The sequence below is a fragment of the Ziziphus jujuba genome, chromosome 1 (assembly GCF_031755915.1).
Source record: "Ziziphus jujuba cultivar Dongzao chromosome 1, ASM3175591v1".
Taxonomy (NCBI): Eukaryota; Viridiplantae; Streptophyta; class Magnoliopsida; order Rosales; family Rhamnaceae; genus Ziziphus; species Ziziphus jujuba.
In genome coordinates, this window is record NC_083379.1 from 35,080,494 (window position 1) to 35,099,919 (window position 19,426).

Below are 19,426 nucleotides of genomic sequence, written 5' to 3' on the forward strand. Positions count from 1 at the left end.
AATTCTTGTACAAGTGCCTAACACAGTGTCTGTGATTAGATTCAGGTAGTAACTCCTCCAACGTATTAACCAAGCCCTTCTGCTGATCAGAAATGAATGTCATCCTATGAGAGTTCCTCATCTCAAGATCTTCTATCAATAATTTAAGAAACCAGCTTCCTTCAGGTGTCCTTATTCTCTGATTCTACCAATGAGTATGCAATTGGAAACATTGCATTTTCACCATTAATGCCAACAATTGCTGGTAATTGACCTTGATGGTGCTTTTTATATGGAAACCATCAAGGCCCACTACTGGCCTACATCCTTGTTTATAGCCTTGTTTGCATGCTCCCAGACATATATAAATTCTCTGAAACTTACTTACATTATCTTTGAACTCACTTTTTATCACCACAGTACTATTTGGGTTAGTTTTCCTCAACTCCTCACAATAGTCCCATAGTCTGTGGTATTACTCTTCGACAGTCCTTTGTATAGCAGCAACTGCCTTTTTTCTTGCCTTATAATATTGCCATTCATTCATCTCCGTATTAGCACATATTTGAATTCCTAAACAACTTAGCACATCTGTCTATATGTACATTATTCAAGGTTTTAATTTGAAAGGTCCTTTTATCTTTCAACATTGAAGCATACACAAACTACTCACATCTGGGGTTGGAACACATAGCTCTAACTTTATCGCTGTAATTCTTCTTAAACTTTATTGGTCTATGTTCAGTGATTGCATGCTCTCTAATTGCTTTTCTAAAGTCATCTGCACAACTAAACAACATGTCAACCTCAAACTTAAGATCTCTCATATGTGTCTAAGCATTAAACTCAGGAAAATGCCTATTAATGTCTTCTTCATCACTAGATGGCCCGCTCATCAAGACATCATCATCATACTCATGATCAGACTCAATGTGGGCTTCATCAGTGGAAGCAGTGGGATTTCTAGTAGATTGAACACATGCGAACCCAACATTACTGTCTACATTATCCCTAAACATAACATCATCATCTGATAACTCATAATCAAATTGCTGAAAATCAGAATTATTACCTCCACTAACATGATCATTTTATGGTTGGGCCTCATTGCCACCAACATTGCCCTGATCACTCATCATCTGAAAACTCATAATTAGATTGCTGAAAATCAGAATTATTACCTCCACTAACATGATCATTTTGTGGTTGGGCCTCATTGCCACTAACATTGCCCTGATCACTCTCTTCACCTCCACCAACATGCATGTCAAAATCAGGCCAATCATTTTACGATTGGGCATCATTGCCGCCAATATTGCCCTGATCACTCTCTTCACCTCCTTTAACATGCAGGTTAAAATCAGGAATATCATTTTCTGGTTGGAGAATGGTATCCAAACATGATTCTTGGGATTGGTGTGGATCAGTTTAGGGTTCAGGTTGTTGGGTACCTAGTTTCTCCTCCTAATTGTGAGGTTCATTGGTCAAAAACCCCAAAGCCATTTGCTGAATGAAATATACTTCCACAACTCTACTATTAGGCACAATATTGCACATGTCTACCGCATCCTGATCTCCTAGTATCCTAACCAAACCATTATTTAAGTTCTTCTTAGGAATCTGATAGAAGTAAGAACATTGACCTTTGGTCCCAATTAGCTTTGCAAACTTATCAAAGCTAAAGTAACACATACTGTCAGCATGGCAGTAGTCAAAAAAACCAACACTCCCTCCTAAGTACGTTTTCTTACCCATTCTGTCAAAGAAGTCACCACCATAATGAGCTTTTATGGTAAAGTACCCTGACTCAGTAGCTGCAGTTATATTTTAAAACACAAACAAATAAATAAAGAGACATGCAGTGACATAGATGCTAGACAATAAAACATAGTTGTAAACAACTACATTCTTACTACTAGTCACATTATTTGGCATATTTCTTAAAGTTAAAGTATTAATAATTAATTTAGGCGTACTATACATACATCAACTACAATGCAGTTAACATCGTTTTTTTAATTCAACTTACACATATACAAATACAAACTTCCTAAAATAACACAAACTTAGAACCACATCCCACCCAGAAAATCCATATTTGGGACCATGGCTCACCCACAAACCTAGCTACAAATCAATTTAATACATAACGTATGTGGGGCAAACAAGGTTTTTACTAAAGATGAGATGTGGGATCTAGAACTATCACAACCCTCTGTCATTTTCACTTTTCAAACCATATATATGAAGGTTTCAGAGCATAAAACCTACATCCCAAATAAAGATGCCAAAAAACCTACAACCAAAACAAAGAAGCATAAAATTTAAAATTTCAGAGCTACTTTCATTCTGCACATTTTCCATCTGTCAACTTCACTTCTGAGCTCAGTTCTTTCAATTTTTGTTCGCGTAAAACTACTCCTCACTAAATTTTGTTCACGCTGCTCAAATTTTCTTCACCAAACTCTTAACTCAAATCAAATGCAACTCAATCAGATCATTCAATAAATCTCTAAGATGAATATCAGTCCCTTTTCCAGCCCAAAAACCCCTATGTGAGGAAACTGGTTTCTGATCCCTAATCACACAAACAAGAGGCACGTGATGAGAATAGTAAAATGACCTGATCTACCCTCGCTTAATGATCACATGCACAGCACGTGGTCATTCTGTTAAGCATTTTTGACAGAAGAACCAACAGTACAAGAGAAAAGGAAGTTTGGGGTACATAATACCAAGAAAAATAGTTTAGGATGCAATGTGTCAACCCCAAAAAAATTCAGGATGCATAGCTGCCAATATCCCTAAAATTAATTGAAATATTTAATTAAAACATTATAAAATTAATTAAGACATTGCACATAATTAGCCAATTGAATTCACCTTTGCATGGATGGCTATAAATTAACATCCATTCTTAGTTTCCGAATATGAGATTTTTTAGGAGCTCTTGAACTTTTCTTATACATATCTATTTAAAAACTTTTAGTGGCCATGGATTTCAATGTTGGGGAGGAAAGACAATTTTAAATGCGCTAGAGAAAAGCTTCAAAAGTGCAAAATTTTAAGGTTTTTGTTAATCCGTAGTATTGAGAGACAAATACATTTGAATTTGAAATTCACTAGCAGCAGTAGCAGAGAAGAGCAATTTTTTTTAAAGATACTATGTGAGATACAGACCTTAGATTCTAAATTCAATTCCTACGTCCTAAATGGTTTAATATTATATATTAATATTTTTATTAATATATACATTTATCATGTATTTGTTCAAATTATATATTTTTATGCTTTCTGTATGTATTTTTTATAAGCTTATTGATTTTTTGTAATTTATTTATTTGCATGTCCCCTATCCTTGCTATTTATTACGTATATTATATATTTTTATGTAATTTTTCTAACGCTAGTTACATCGTGGCCAACTATTTCCAAGAACAAATTGACTGCCTCCTCTTCCATTAGAAGCTCCATTCGAACACTTTTACAATTCGTACGTCGACAAATTGTCAATATCAACTTGTGCCCATTTTCACAAGTAGGCTCTCGGGAATCCAACATCCTCTGGATGGCATGCACAAATCATCCAGGATGAGCTCAAACCTATTGTTCTTCATAAGTGCGGCATATAACTTTGTTGCCCTTGTGGTTTCATCTTTATATATTGAAGTACCTAAATTGGATGTACTTGCTTCTTGTAAATCAATGGCATTGGAATCCCCTGAAACGATTATCCAAATTGCACAGTCAAACTTATCTCTTCTTTCTAAAAGATTATCGTTTATATGCTTCATAGAAGCAGTTTTACCAATTCCCACCCATGCCATAAACTCTGGTCTTTCTAAGTTGATCATCCATCAAGCATGCCAAATTTCTTCTTTCTTTTTAAAGTAGTTTCTCTACCTAATATTGTTGTTGGAAAATATGCCTTCGGATTCTGAAAGTGTTAACCAAAGCGCCCTTTTCATGTAGTTTTTCCAACTTCTTGTATCTGGTCATAAAAAAATTTTCCAAGCTCTGAACGATTGAAGAATTTTACATTTCAACTACTTCTCCAATGATTCTTATTTCACCATTAGTTTTTTTTAACCTTTTTGAACCAAAGTTGAACCACCTTTCTCATTGTCCTTCCTGGAAGAAGCTCTGGTCTTAGTCTTGATTCTCTCTTTTTTTCTCCCGATTGCTTATTTCTTCCAATCTTTCTTTGAGTATTTTCATGCATCCATTAACGCGTAAGTGATATTCCAAACCTTCAACCATTGGAGATTTAATTATTTCAACAAGTTCCCCTGTAATATCATTACCAAAGAAAAACAACGGAAAGAAAAAAAAAAAAAAAAAGTTCCCCTGTGATATTCATTGATTCCCCCTGTATGCAGCATATTATAAGCAGCATCTTTTTAGTTATGAAATTTATAAGCGGTATAAAAATTAATATAAAATATAAAATATAAAAACAACAACTATCAAATATATAAATAAAACCAAGTTTTAAGGTTATTCGTTCAAAAATATTTGGATACCATATGATTGGGTGTCATATGAGGAGGCCAGGCCAAACCCTTGCATAGATTCTTCGATTTCTCGATAAAGGGAAATTATGACCAACAATGGTTCGAAGTCTCTTATAGAGAAAATAATTTTATTTAGGTTTCTAAAAAATAAATTTTAGATAGGTTAGCGTTTGTTTTTTACTTCCTCTGGGTGGTTACAGGGTTTAGTCTTGGATATTGGGCGAATCGACGTTTGGGTGGTGGCTCTCGGTTTGGTTCATCAAGTTTGGATGCCAGCTTTAAAGTATGGAAGTCTATTTGGAGATTGAAGATGCCGAATAAGGTGAAGGCTCTTGTTTGGCGAGCTTGCTTTTTTATAAATTCCACGCTTCCATTCTTTGAACTTCGGAAAATTAGAGACAATGGAGTTTGTTTTATTTGTAATAGTGCTGAGGAAACAGTCTTACATGCTCTCTGGGAATGCACTCATGCACGTCAGGTTTGGAAGGAGTTGGAGTTCTACTCTATTCTTCGTTCAGTTCCGGTTTCATCTTTTAAGGAGCTGTGTTGTCAAGCTTTCTCTGGCTTATCTCAGTTTCAACAGGAAGTTTTTACTCTCTAGTTAGTTGGGGATTATGGCACGGGAGGAACGTCATTTTTTTAAAATCTGATGACGTCCTCATGGATGGTCTAACAGCTTCACATCTCGAGTATCATGAGGCTATCTCAAAGCCAATTACTCTGGCAGATCCTCGTGAAGCTGCCAATTGGACTCCAGCGGTGGTTGGATGCTGTAAAATTTATGTGGTTGGGGCGTTGCAAACAGATTGTGGTAAGGCGGGATTAGGCGTTATCATTCGTGACTGGGATATTGGTCGTGTAATGGCTGCTACTGCTATTCCTCTTCGGCGGAGCTGTTAAGTGTTCACCTCTTACGGCAGAGCTTCTTGCGATTAGAAGAGGGTTGTTATTTGTTTCAGAATTGGGTTTGGTGCCAGGCAAACTATGCAGTGATTCCAACTTCCAAGATGGCTGTTGTCTGTAGTGAATGTGACTTGTTTTATACCATTGTGAAGTTAATTGTGTTGCTTGTGTATCAGCAAAACTTGCTCTGTATCGACCAACTAAGTGCTGGAAAGCAAGCTCGGATAGAAAATACATACTAATGCGGGTTCAAGTTGGAGTAGCCCTCCCGTTAAGAGTAGGAAATACTTGCTTCCTTCATTATAATTTGATGCTCCTGGTGCTTTCGTTTGATTTTCTGTTTTAATGAAAGTTATCCTTTAAATAAATAAAAAGTCTCTCTCCTCGTTACTTAAATAGCCCTGATATTTCGCGCAATTTTGTTAAAAATAACTTCAGATTAGTAAATTAGAAATACAAATATATTTCTAATCGATTATTAATATATATAAAATACTAAAAAATTAAACATAAAATTACAGACTTCGTAATAAATAAATTATCAATAAAATAAGTTTGGAAGCAAATTAAAATAAATTATTAAAAAATTAAATTTCAATAGTGTAGTATAAAAAATCAAAAACAAAATTAAATACAAAAATTCTACATTGAAGGGTAAACAAAATTCCTCTGATAATTTAATATTATATAAATGTTATAATATCTGCGAAAATATCAAATAGTTGGATTAATTAAAGTGAAAATCAAATTAAGAAGTCATCAGCCAGACATAATAATTAAGGAGGATTATTAATTTTTTTTAGGTAATAAAACATTTAATTTAGGGAGAGCAAGAACTAAGTAAATATTTTTATTATTTTTTCTTGGTTGTATCAAATATAATAAATTTTTATTTAGTTAAAATACTTTCGTTTATCGATTATTATTCTTATAGATTATACTGCAAATTTTATAATCATAAGTTCAGCACTATACATCCTCTCCATATGGACGTTTAAGGGTAAAATTAGCAGTAAAACTAACTAAATCACTCCAATGAAGAACAAGACCGAACTCATCCTAATTTATCAGCCAAAAGAATAATAATAATAATATGTTCTGTACGACTCACCAAATAACCCACTGTGACCTCAATAATGAGCACATAGAATTCCAGTAACGTTTGCTAAAAAACATATGCCTCGGTAACCAAGGATTCAATGACGATGTAAAACAAAAATTTCAGGGCTAAATTTATTATAAAAAACAAGAGCAAAAACCAAAAATTAAAAAAAAAAAAAAAAAAATGTAACCACGCCTCCAATAACCACATCAGAAAAACAAACAATCCAAAATGCCTCAAACGAAAACAATGAAAATCGTAACGGGAAGACCAAATTAACATTACACTACAGAGACACCAAGATAGAGCATATTAAATGAGTGAATAGCATAATGTCATATATAATCGATCATCTCCTCAGATGTTTCGGTGTCCTCAAGCTCGATTGCTAACGCAAAAATGAGATGAAAATTCTTCCAAAACCAAACATCATATAAGAAAGCCGAGAAACTTTGATTGGATTAAAACTATCAGGATCAAACTTCCGAGAAATACGAGAAAAGACCGAAAAAAGAAAAAGGCATCCAGTATCATCCTAAAGTTATTAATAACCAGATCCAGTGAAATAGCAGTTTAGAATGAGACTAAAGTGCCACATACATATATTAAACAGATAACTAAACCCCCATCTAAATCCCCTCCTCCACCGGCCAACTTAATTGATGCTACGAGCTTACTGGAAATTAAAAATGCGGCCGTACCCCATAAGCCAACTCTATTCATAACCTATGGGGTTGAGCACACCATAAATCATCCTTAATGAAACATCTAAGAGTAAAGAAACACACTACATATAAACACCAAATCAGAAGATTTTCAGCCAACTAAACACTAACTGCGCACACAAATTAGAGTAAAAAACGAAAACAGATTAGAACACAGCCAACAGTATGCTTCCATATTGGCTTCAGCAATAAAAATTAAATAAATAAAAAATAAATGCCATCAATCATCGAATCAAGAAAATCAAACAAACAACTACTTCAGTCTAGCCATGAGAATATGTTAATTAGAAAGGTACTAAAACTTTCTACTTTTATTTAAAGGCCTCATGGCCACCAAGATAACAGAACAAGTTGTAAACTTCAATTAACAATATTCATAAACCACCAGAAAAGTACCCAAAGCACCACTTAGAAACCACCACGAAGACGGAGGACAAGATGAAGGGTGGACTCCTTCTGAATATTGTAATCAGCCAGAGTCCTTCCATCCTCAAGCTGCTTTCCAGCAAATATCAACCTCTGCTGGTCCGGGGGAATACCCTCCTTGTCCTGAATCTTAGTCTTGACATTATCAATGGTATCGGAGCTCTCCACTTCTAAAGTGATGGTCTTCCCAGTAAGGGTCTTCACAAAGATCTGCATGCCACCCCTGAGACGCAGCACAAGATGGAGGGTCGACTCCTTCTGGATGTTGTAATCCGCAAGGGTCCTACCATCCTCAAGCTGCTTTCCAGCAAATATCAACCTCTGCTGGTCCGGGGGAATACCCTCCTTGTCCTGAATCTTAGTCTTGACATTATCAATGGTATCGGAGCTCTCCACTTCTAAAGTGATGGTCTTCCCAGTAAGGGTCTTCACAAAGATCTGCATGCCACCCCTGAGACGCAGCACAAGATGGAGGGTCGACTCCTTCTGGATGTTGTAATCCGCAAGGGTCCTACCATCCTCAAGCTGCTTTCCAGCAAATATCAACCTCTGCTGGTCCGGGGGAATACCCTCCTTGTCCTGAATCTTAGTCTTGACATTATCAATGGTATCGGAGCTCTCCACTTCTAAAGTGATGGTCTTCCCAGTAAGGGTCTTCACAAAGATCTGCATGCCACCCCTGAGACGCAGCACAAGATGGAGGGTCGACTCCTTCTGGATGTTGTAATCCGCAAGGGTCCTACCATCCTCAAGCTGCTTTCCAGCAAATATCAACCTCTGCTGGTCCGGGGGAATACCCTCCTTGTCTTGGATTTTGGCCTTGACATTATCAATCGTGTCCGAGCTTTCCACTTCGAGGGTTATGGTCTTCCCCGTGAGGGTCTTCACGAAGATCTGCATGCCACCACGGAGACGAAGGACGAGATGGAGGGTCGACTCCTTCTGGATATTGTAATCAGCGAGGGTACGCCCATCCTCGAGCTGTTTGCCAGCGAAGATGAGCCTCTGCTGGTCTGGTGGGATGCCTTCCTTGTCTTGGATCTTGGCCTTGACGTTGTCGATGGTGTCGGAGCTCTCGACCTCCAGAGTGATGGTCTTGCCGGTGAGAGTCTTGACGAAGATCTGCATGCCACCACGGAGACGGAGGACCAGATGGAGGGTTGACTCCTTCTGGATGTTGTAATCTGCGAGGGTTCGGCCGTCCTCGAGCTGCTTCCCGGCGAAGATCAACCTCTGCTGATCTGGAGGAATGCCCTCCTTGTCCTGGATCTTGGCCTTGACGTTGTCGATGGTGTCGGAACTCTCGACCTCGAGAGTTATGGTCTTGCCGGTTAGGGTTTTGACGAAGATTTGCATCTATGAAAACACAAAAAAAAATATATACATATATATATATATATATATATATATATTAGAATAAAAAAATTCCTATAGAGAAATAGAGAAAGAAAGGGCTTTTTTCAAGAATTTCAAAACAGATATAGGAACATCCATCATATCTGAAACAAATTCATTTATAATATTCCAAATCCGTCAAATAAGAAGCAAAGCCAAGATAATAAACATGAAGTTTTATACGAATAGTCATATTAATCGATCCGTTTTCTAAAACAAAAAGAAATCGAACTGCAAAATTTCCAGATTCCCTTTTTTTTTTTTAAGGGTTTAGAAACTAATCTACGTACAATTAAGAAAAAAATATATAATCAACTCAAGGCTAAATATAATTTAATAAAATCGAAAACAAGCAAAAAAAAAAAAAAAAAAAAGGATTCATTTTTCCATATTGCATACATAGATTTTCCAACGAAACAAACACGGATTTCATACACAAAAACGAAAATCAGGAAGAATAGAAAAAATGGAAAACAAAGAAGACGGTACCTTGAGAGAATTTGAAAGGCAAGAATGAATTCCAAAATTGAATTGCAAAATAAGTGATGAATGAAAGACTCTAGGGCTTCGTTTATAAAGACCAAATGGCCGACTCGATCACGACTACGGAGATTCTAACTTGCAAAAGAGGTCTAATAGGATCGTGACGCGTGTTAAGAAAGAGTTTTTTTTTTTTGTTTTTTTTTTTGGGGAAAAGTACGAAAGAGGGTTTTGCACGGCAAGTTTTTGGAATATAATATTTTATCACATCCGTCCCTTTCGGATAATACCAACCCCAAAAACGCCCATAATCGTCATTCAACGATCGCCGTTACGTCCGTTAAAAGGGTTAAATCTGTCAGCAGCGCAAATTTCTGTGCCTGTTTTCTTCCAAAATTGACTTCTTCCTTCCAAAATTGGATCCAGTCCAAGTCGGTTACATGGGCCATACCCAGCCATGTGACCCACTCTACTTCTTTCCTTTTTTTTTTTAAAAAAAAAAAAAAAAAAAAAGCAAATAAATATTTTTGGATTTTAACATAGGCATATTAATATCATGAATTTAGGTACCGAATTACAATCTCATAAATCATAATCTATTTTTCTAACTGAATTGGTAAACCACAATCTACAAACTAGGTAACTTCAAATCTTTCAGTGATTCCATACTCGCTCAAAACCAAATTATCATCCTGTATTATTATTATCGAAGGAATTTCATTTTCTTCCAACGTACGCTCGGTTTCCTGCCATTCGCCATTAAACCCAAAAAGGTCTTGCCTTCTAATTGGTAGTCTAATAATAAACTCATCCTTGTTCATCTGTTTCAATTGCCTAACTTTTGCATCAGCCCGAATCTGATAAGAACATGGCGCACTAATCCATTCGATATTGATTTCAATCATGTGCCAAATACCAAAAACAATTTCATTAATTTTCAAATTAACACAAAATAAAAAAAAAGGCACCAAATTAACATAGCTTTTAGAAATATTAAATATTTAATACTTACATATATACATACATACCTTCGGCTTTTCTGGTGATGGGTTGGGTTTTGCTCATTTGGTGTCTAGTTGTGGATTGAGAGAAAATATTCATTTACAAAACCACTTAAAGGAATACAGTACTTGTGACAATACTGGATCATGCATTGGACATTTCCATATTGAAATTTCTTGCAGAGAATCAGCAACCATCACTTTTCCAACGCTGCAAAAGCTCTTTAGTTTTGGGAGAAGCACCACAGTTTCAAAAACTTCAATTTAAGGGAGACTGACATTGGTGGTATCAGTTCCTCCTGTAATTTGATCTCATGTTGCTGATGTAAGTTCCTCCATCTGGTCGCAACTATAAATATCAATTTCTTTTCCAGGTTCTGAAGGTGAGGCAGCCATTCAAGCGTGAACAATTCCTTTATGTTAGGACAAGAATGAATTGAAATTTGTCCAACAGATGAAAATGTAGAAGGTGGGAGTAGTATTAAGGATGATGCATGGATGCACCTCTCTTTCTATCTCTGTCTCCACTTATCAATCCCTATAAGTTCCACAAACTTATTCAGCTACAACGTCTCAAGGCATTGAAGAAGAGGAGAATTGCAAGAAAAAGAAAGAAAGCATAGGCTCTATCTCATCACACCATGTAATATTATTACATTTCCCCTACTTGGTTGCGTTACTTATCCAAATGATGCAATATTAAATGAACTTTTTACAATGGGGCACACTCCTGAATATATTAGATTAAAAAAAAGACCTCAACATCCTTAGAGAGAAGAAGCATGTACTTGTGCTTTATATGAGAAGATAGAATCAAATATATAATTATGAAAATAAAAGTTTCAACTAGCCATGTTTGTAACAGCAATGAAATAGAACAAATCCAGGGGTAACGCTGAGTGTGCTTTTTACAGTGTGATATATTTATCCAAATACTGGCATCTATCCAGGCATGAATGAAGAGTAAAAAGATGTGGTCACAAAATTTCTGGAGAATGTGCTGTTCCTGCAAAAGAATTTTCCTGTGCTTAGAATGTTCTATTTAGTTTCTAGCCCTCCTGAAAGTTAAAAATTTCAAAAACAGAACTAATTGGAAACAAGTATGAAATCAGTAAACCTGTTAAACAAAAACAAGAATGATAGAAGGCAGCAGCTTTACCAGTGACCGGGCATTTCATCCAACAGCTTTCTCATAGGTCAATAGTCGTATTACCAAAACTCACACAAGGGTTCGAGGACATGCTTAGCAGCAGGGTTGTCACATTCATGCGAATCCCACCATTCTTCATCAACCTTGATCTTTCGAAGAGAAGGAAGAGGGTGTGATTCTCCTTCAAGGATAGGGAGACTGATAAAGTCTATCCTCAGCTTGGGACAATTACTTATTGAAATTTGTTGCAAAGAATCAAAATCCCCTGCTTTCTTACTGTTGTAGATGCTCTTCAATTCCAGTACGTCCCACAATTCCAAAATCCTTAACTTGGGGAAAATGAACTCCGAGGCACAATTTCCTTCTCGTATTTCAACTTCACCATTTTCATCTTCATATTTTTCTGAATATGATGATACTATTTCCACCATCTGTTGACAGTATTTGACACATAAGTTTTCCAGATTTTGAAGGTGAAAAGCTAGTGCAGGCGTAAACAATATCCGAATATCTGGACATAGTTGTAGTGAGATTTTCTTAAGAGAGGAAAAGGTGCAAGACTGGAGCAGTGAAGACACACCTCTCTCTCTTCCAACAAAGGCATGAAACTTCACCAAATTTGTAAGATTCAATTCCTCGGGGTTTTCAAGGAAAGAGAAGGAACGCGAAGAAACAGATGAGAGAAGATGTTCTATCCCATCAACAATAAGATATAGTACATGACTTTAAGGCTGTTGTGCTACTTAATGACACAACATTGCATAAGCTGTCAACTAGGCGGCTATGCTTAATATATAAGGACTACATCCCTGGGCAGACAAAGTGGGTATTCTAATGGTATACTATCACTCATATGCAACTTTGCCAAAATTACGACTTTGTTATATTTAAGAGCCCCAGCATATATATATGTGTCACATCCCACTTGAAGTACATAATTGGTGAGTTCTTTGTATTTTAAGGATCTGACAAACGTAGTAAAGTCATTAATGTTATATACTATGCCTTGAAAAATATCCAGATTCTTCAAGCTTGCTCGCTCCTCTCTTCTCACTTGTATCCCATTTGAGCAATTATAACATATGTGATCGCGAGAGCATACTGCACCCATACGGAGGTGTTGGAGATGAAAGAGTTTGGGTAAAATATTATGAGGTAACATCCTTATATTGCACCCATAAAGACTGAGACATCTCAGATTAACCAACATATCCATACCTTGTGGTACTTGCGTAATTCCTGTATAACAAAGTTCCAGTCTCCTTAGAGCCTTAAGATTCGCCAAAGATGGCACTGTCCTTAGTTTCTGACATCTTCTAATTAATAAGACAGTGAGACTGACCAGGTTGGAAAATGAGTCCGGCAGATTTTCAATTTCCGTAGAAGATAGATCAAGAACACAGAGTCCACTCATGTGAACAAAAAAAGAATCTGAGATGCTTTCCAGTAAGTTGTTATTTAGCATCAGTGTCAAAAGTCTAGGACACCTTGGAGCTGCACCAGGAGGAATAGTGGATATATAGTTATGCATCAAAGAAACTCTTTCAAGGTCCTCTGTCCACTTTTCTTCGTCAGGTATGTCTCTTAACAGCACACCAGCTTCTACCAAAAATTGGGGACTAACACTGGTAATTTGTAGCGCCATGTCCCTTATCAGATCATGCATCCTCACTCACCTTTTTCCATATTCATTGGTACAATCTTCCAGTAGACAAGCATTTACAAGCCTGTTCAACATAGTCTGACCTTTCACAAACTCTAACTGTCTATCTTTCATTCCCTCGGTAATTCCCACATCGATCAAAAATTCTATCAACTCCATTTTTTCAATATCATGGCTTTTCGGATACATTGGACAATAAAGGAGACAATTTTGGAGTTTATCGTCCCTTAAGCGGTTGTAACTGAATATCAACTTCTCAAGCACAACACTTCCCGTCCCATTAGGCCATTTTGAAACATCTTTAGCTCCTCTAATGCAATCTTCCACTCACTATCGACAATGCCACTCAAAATTCCTGCTACCGCGATGATTGGTAGAGGTAAACAGGCACATTCTTCAGCAACCTTCGGCATAATTGCTTTCAAATTAGGAACACATAAAACATCATGCCCAACTTTGTCTAGGAACAGCTTCAATGTCTCATCTTTAGAAAGAAGCTCCATTTTGATACTCTTGCAGTGCATGCGACGACTGACATCATAAGATCGAGTAGTCAATACTAACTTACATCCATTTTCCAAAGATGGCTCAGGTATTCCTACATCCTCAAGATGATATGCTTCCCACAAATCATCAGGGATGATAACATATCTCCTTCGTTTACTCAATTCTGCACATAACTTTGCTGCCCTTGTCGTTTCATCTCCATATTCTTCTGAAAGATCCAGCTTCAACTTGCATGCAATTGCATCTTGTAACTTGAAAATACTTGAAGGGTCTGGTACAGTTACCCAAATTACATTTTCAAACTTATCTTTCTCTGTTAAGAGACGATTGTTAATAGTTTTTGCAGCAGTTGTCTTACCAATCCAGCCCATGCCATAAACTCCAATTTTTCTAACTCCATCATCCATCAAGCATGTCCAAATTTCTTCTATTTTTTTGTTGAAAGTGGCTTGACCTACTAGAAATGTGTTTGGCATTGGCAGTCGGTCTCCAGAATGCGGAAGTGTTTCTACCAACCCATCAAGAAAATCACCGTTTTGATAGAATTAGTCTATCTGCTGTGTCTTTTTCAAGATAGTACTTCCAAGGCATGCACGAGACAAGTGTTTCCCTCGGAGTTCTTGTTGTATGGTTAGGATTTCACTATTAATCTTTTCTACCCTGGCCAACCATAGCTGAGCTTCCTTCTTTGGCCTCTTCCCTGGAAGAAGCTCTGCTCTCATTCTTGATTCTTTGTCGTCCTTCCTACTATTTAATTCTTCCAATTTTTGTGCTCTCATTCTTGATTCTCTGTCTTCCTTCCTACTATTTAATTCTTCCAATTTTTGTGTCTTGTCTCTTGGCTTAGCAGATAGTATGTTATGGCTGCCTTGTTTCTTGGCTTGGCATGGCTGCCCACATGTTGGCGCAGTGGGCTCTATTTACTGGTTTTGTGGGAGAAAAAAAGACACTATGTACTCTCTTTTTTCAACGTAATAAAGACGGGAAAAAAAAAAAAAAATAGATTTCCTTCACTTCCATTGTCATTCATTTGCTTCATTGTTTTCCCTTTCAATTAATAAGGTTTTTACGTTTTATGGCATGAAGAACCTGTTAAGTAAATTAGGATTTAGGAATAGTAGATTAGTAGGTGACAATGCCTCTCTCTCCCACTCTCTTACATTGGAGTTTGATTACCATTTACTTTGAGAACTTGGCCTTGGTTGTTCAAATGGACAATTGAAATTGTTTCTGATGCCTATTAAAGGCTGGCATTTGATATTTTGTAGGGGATTCGATCCATGGAGATTGCAGGAGCACTTGTGGCCCTTGTGGAAATGATGTCAACCCCAATTACCAGATGTTGGAAATATCACAGACACACTGATGAATATATGGAAACTCTCATGAAATGAGCTCAAAATTTTAATAAGTGGAACAAATAATCAAAATATATAAAATTTAAGAAGTTGAATATTAAATTATAAAAACTTAATTTCACAAAAACAAAAAGAGAAAATAGAAATTTAAACCCCTAGTGTGCATATAAAAATAAGCTTTACAATTATATTTGTTAGCATCACACTTTTTTTTTTTTTTTAACAACAATAAAAGCACAACTAATCATTTAGTAAATAGATTATAAATAAAATTTAATCATTAAATTTAACAGACAAATATAACTGAAAATTTAAGTAAGGAGGAGATCCCTCTGTAATGATCCTTAAATTCAAATCATCTGTCAGCAATTAAAAAAAAAAAAAAAAAAAAGAATGATTGATTGTGTCAGGCGAGGACCAGCTCGTTCCCGGTCCACCCTGTTGTCAGATCTAGGATCAATATGTTACCAGTGAAATAATCTTAGAAAAGAAAAATATAGTGAACAAAAAAATTGGAAAATAATCAGATATGCTTATAAGAGAGAAGACTAGTGGGATTGAGTTGGAATTAAAAAAACAATAATAAAAGGAAGCTAAAAAGGGTTTATTAAATAAATAAATAAATACCTGGTCCGACGACTCGGACACACACGTGGACTCACAGACCGAAGATCAATATTTGAATGATCAAGTAGAAATGTAACAGAGCCTAGTTATGAAACTCATTCCATGAGCAGAAGAAGATTCTTGGGAAACTTGGAGATCAACACGTTTGCCACATCCAAATGGGTCTGGAGATGGTAAATGCAGACAAGTTGATAAGCACAAGTACTGCAGGTTGATCATGATAGCTAGTAGCTACCATAAAAGCGAGTTTTTTTAAAAAAAAATAAAGGAGAATTTGGCCTTTTCCCCATGTGGTTGGGTGTTAACAAAATATATCCTTTTTTTTTTTTTTTTTTTACCTTTTTTGTTTTATTTTTTTACTTTTCAATAATTCTAAAATATTCTTACATCAAAATTAAATATTTATACTTTTTTTTTTTCATTTTTTCTTTCTTTTCTTCATCCGTTTTTCTCTTCTCCTTCATCACTCTTCCCCAAAGTTGGCTCATCTCTTCTCATTCATGAAGCTTTCTTTACTTAGTTGCCTTTTTGCCAAACAGTCCCGTTTTATCTCTCAGATTACTAAAACTCCATACAAACCTGTTCAATTTGATGGTTCAGAATTCAAAATTAGGGTCCATTGTTCATGCAATTCCAAATTCGCTAATCAATATGGAGCGCATGAAGCCTGGATCTTGTGAAGTTCTTATCAGCAAGTTACTTCAGCGATTATCAAGGTTCAAAAAATTCTTCCACATTTTTTATATTACTCCTGTTTTTCTTGCCACTTCAAAAGGCTGACTGATGATATTTAGTTCAAAAGACTCATGTAGATGAAAATCTTTGTAGTTCAAAAGAATCATCATTGATAGATCTGAATGATCTTGCTCCTCATCTCTTCGCGAAAGATAAGACAGCCTCTGAAGAAACACAAAATGTGAACGTAGAAGCCAATAACAAGAAAAACCAGCCGAACAAGGAATTTCCTTCGAATACAAATTTGAGCCCACTTGCAAGATTTCTGCTCTCAAGGTTGGTCAAATGGTTTCTTTTTTACATTGATAGTAATTTAACAAATGGAAAACATGGCAATGCCAAAAGTAATGCTTTATATAGACACTAAGGACCTTCAAATGACAAGGGAATAGTAGGGACCCAACCTTAAGATGACGTCTGCTCATAGAGGAAGGAAAAAACTATAAATAAATAAATAAGAAGACAATTATGGTTGTGCTTCTTTTAGTTTTGAAAGTGGAAATTAGAGAATTTGCATTGCCTTTGCTAATTATTTGTAAATGAGGTCTGAAAATGGTGTAACTTTTCTATTCAACCTTGTATCTTCGTTAGCTTTTGATCTTCAACTCCACTGACATTTTTGACACTATGTTATGATCCTTTACAGGTTCTTAGTGATGGAGAAAAACGCACTAGTTATGATAGAGGAGAAGACCTTGAAGATATGGGTATGGGTGGCGGTGATGGTGGTGGTTTTAACCCTTTAGCAGTTCACGTTTACATTTGATGGAGGCTTTCCAGGAGGTGGCTTTGAATTCCATTTTTGATCTTGAGATTAGTTCACAAACAAAAAAAATATAAGTGCAGTCTCTTTTTAGGAGTAGCAATGGCCAATGTGACTAACTGCTAATTATGTGTATGGCCAACCAAGAGACTTTCTTTGCTATCACATAGAAATAGTGTAATCCTCCAAATATTTTTTACGTAGAATATGGATCGCATTGACAATCTACAACTCCCTTTGTAGAGGATAAAAATAATGCAACAGAAAAAACAGTTTGTAACTTTTTCTATTTGCATGCTACATCTATCTTATATGATACAAAATTGTAATGGAAATTTGTTAATGTTTCCAATGTGTTTTTGTCATGATTCTCTTAATTTGGAATCAATGAGTATGTCATCATTAAAAAAAAATTTTGGCCACTGTGTTGTTGATAATATTTACTCCCAAAATATCTCCCACACTATAAATATTATAGTTGGTTGACCGGAAACACACGTTATAGTTAAATCTCAAAATATGTATACAATGAAGCATTAAATGAATTAAAGAACACTGCACATATTACCCATCTATCATTTCTCTCTTTGACTCTTGATATCTACCCTCATTTATTTCTATCCCTCTCACTTACTCTCCCATCTACCACATTCAATTTCATCCTTGTTTCTCCATCTCTTTTTTTCTTTTCCTGGTTACGTAGCTTTCAGTCTCCCTCTTGCGCAAACCAACCATTCAACAAAACCACTGCTTTCTCACTTCATCTCTGTTATTGTTCTGCCAACAACTAGATAACAAAAAGACACTGAAATCTTCATTGTGGAGCCCATAGATTTCAGGTTTCATTAGTGATTAAAATGTACGTTTGTGGAGCAGAGTAAATGAAAATTGGTATGTATATATAAATATATATATATATATATATATATATTTCCCTGCTTTTGTTTTCATATATTGTTCACGTTTTGGTTCTATCATTAATTCCAACTTCTATGCTAATTTTTGGACCTTTTTGGTAATACAAAATATTTCACCTGGAAAAAACATTACACCTTTACATAAACATAAGATTAACGAATTTATAAGATATACCCTCTTCTTCCATTAAGAAACATGTTAAAGCATACATTGAAAATTAAATAAAATTTTCTCCTCCATCTTGAGAACTGAGATAGAAATCTGAGGCACAATTTGCCCGAGTAGTGAAACCAGGTTTAGCCTTATACTTGCATTATATTACTGCTGCTCAAATATTATGGACCTTACATTGCTGCTGCTCAAATATTACATTGCTGCTGCTTTTGTTTTCATATATTGTTCACGTTTTGGTTCTATCATAAATTCCAACTTCTATGCTGATTTTTGTTTTTAATCATTGTTGAAATTGCATCAATTTTGACTATTGTTAGGTTATATTTTCACCTTGTATTATAAACCTAATAGTCTTACAGCTTTTGTATCCACTATGGTTGTCAGGTGTTGTTAACATAATTTCTTTAACATTTTCCAAAGAACATTATCGAAAATGCAATCGTAATTTTTCCTTCATTTTACTTCAGGATGATAATTAATCCTTCAACGTAAGAATCTAGTAGAGCAAATATTGGATTTCTTAAGACCCCGCCAATTAATTGAAGCTTGTGACAAGAAATAATTATTCTTTTTGCAATTGGTAACCATTTTGTGATCAATGTCACAAATTTCTATTTTACTTTTTTATGATGGAACATGGAATTTATGTTCTGAAGGTACATGGATGTACCAACATCAAAGAACGAAAATTATACGTATTAAAAGGAATTCTACTTTGGCTGAATTAGAAGATGTTATCTACAATGCTTTCAACCTAGATTCTACACAACATCAATTGATCCTTAAGTTTATATACCATGTGTGTTTGTCATGCAAGCCATATATTGTGAAAATTGATGATGACCTATAATGTTTTATTTCACACAGTCCTCAAGATAGATCCCCACTTATTACTGATGTGTTACCCAAGGTCCCACACATTAATAATGAAGTTGGATATGTTATGAATAGCATACCTCAAAGTTCAGGATTAATGATTGGTGCCCCACCATGTCAAGTTTTGAAG

General features: G+C 35.7%; 2 protein-coding genes across 2 annotated transcripts; both read right to left on the bottom strand.

Annotated features, from left to right (window-relative positions):
• Positions 1-7,499: 7,499 nt before the first annotated feature.
• Positions 7,500-9,692, bottom strand: LOC107430529 (polyubiquitin). Its single transcript, XM_016041375.4, has 2 exons — positions 9,534-9,692; positions 7,500-9,005 (listed from the first exon to the last, which is right to left on the bottom strand). Exon 2 carries the CDS (start codon positions 9,003-9,005, stop codon positions 7,632-7,634), a length of 1,374 nt encoding a protein of 457 aa, XP_015896861.2. The 5' UTR covers positions 9,534-9,692; the 3' UTR covers positions 7,500-7,631.
• Positions 9,693-13,586: 3,894 nt separating this feature from the next.
• LOC125420701 (probable disease resistance protein At4g14610) lies at positions 13,587-14,624 on the bottom strand. The gene is made up of 2 exons (XM_060813909.1): positions 14,426-14,624; positions 13,587-14,353 (listed from the first exon to the last, which is right to left on the bottom strand). Exons 1-2 carry the CDS (start codon positions 14,622-14,624, stop codon positions 13,587-13,589), a joined length of 966 nt encoding a protein of 321 aa, XP_060669892.1.
• Between the last annotated feature and the right edge of the window lie 4,802 nt (positions 14,625-19,426).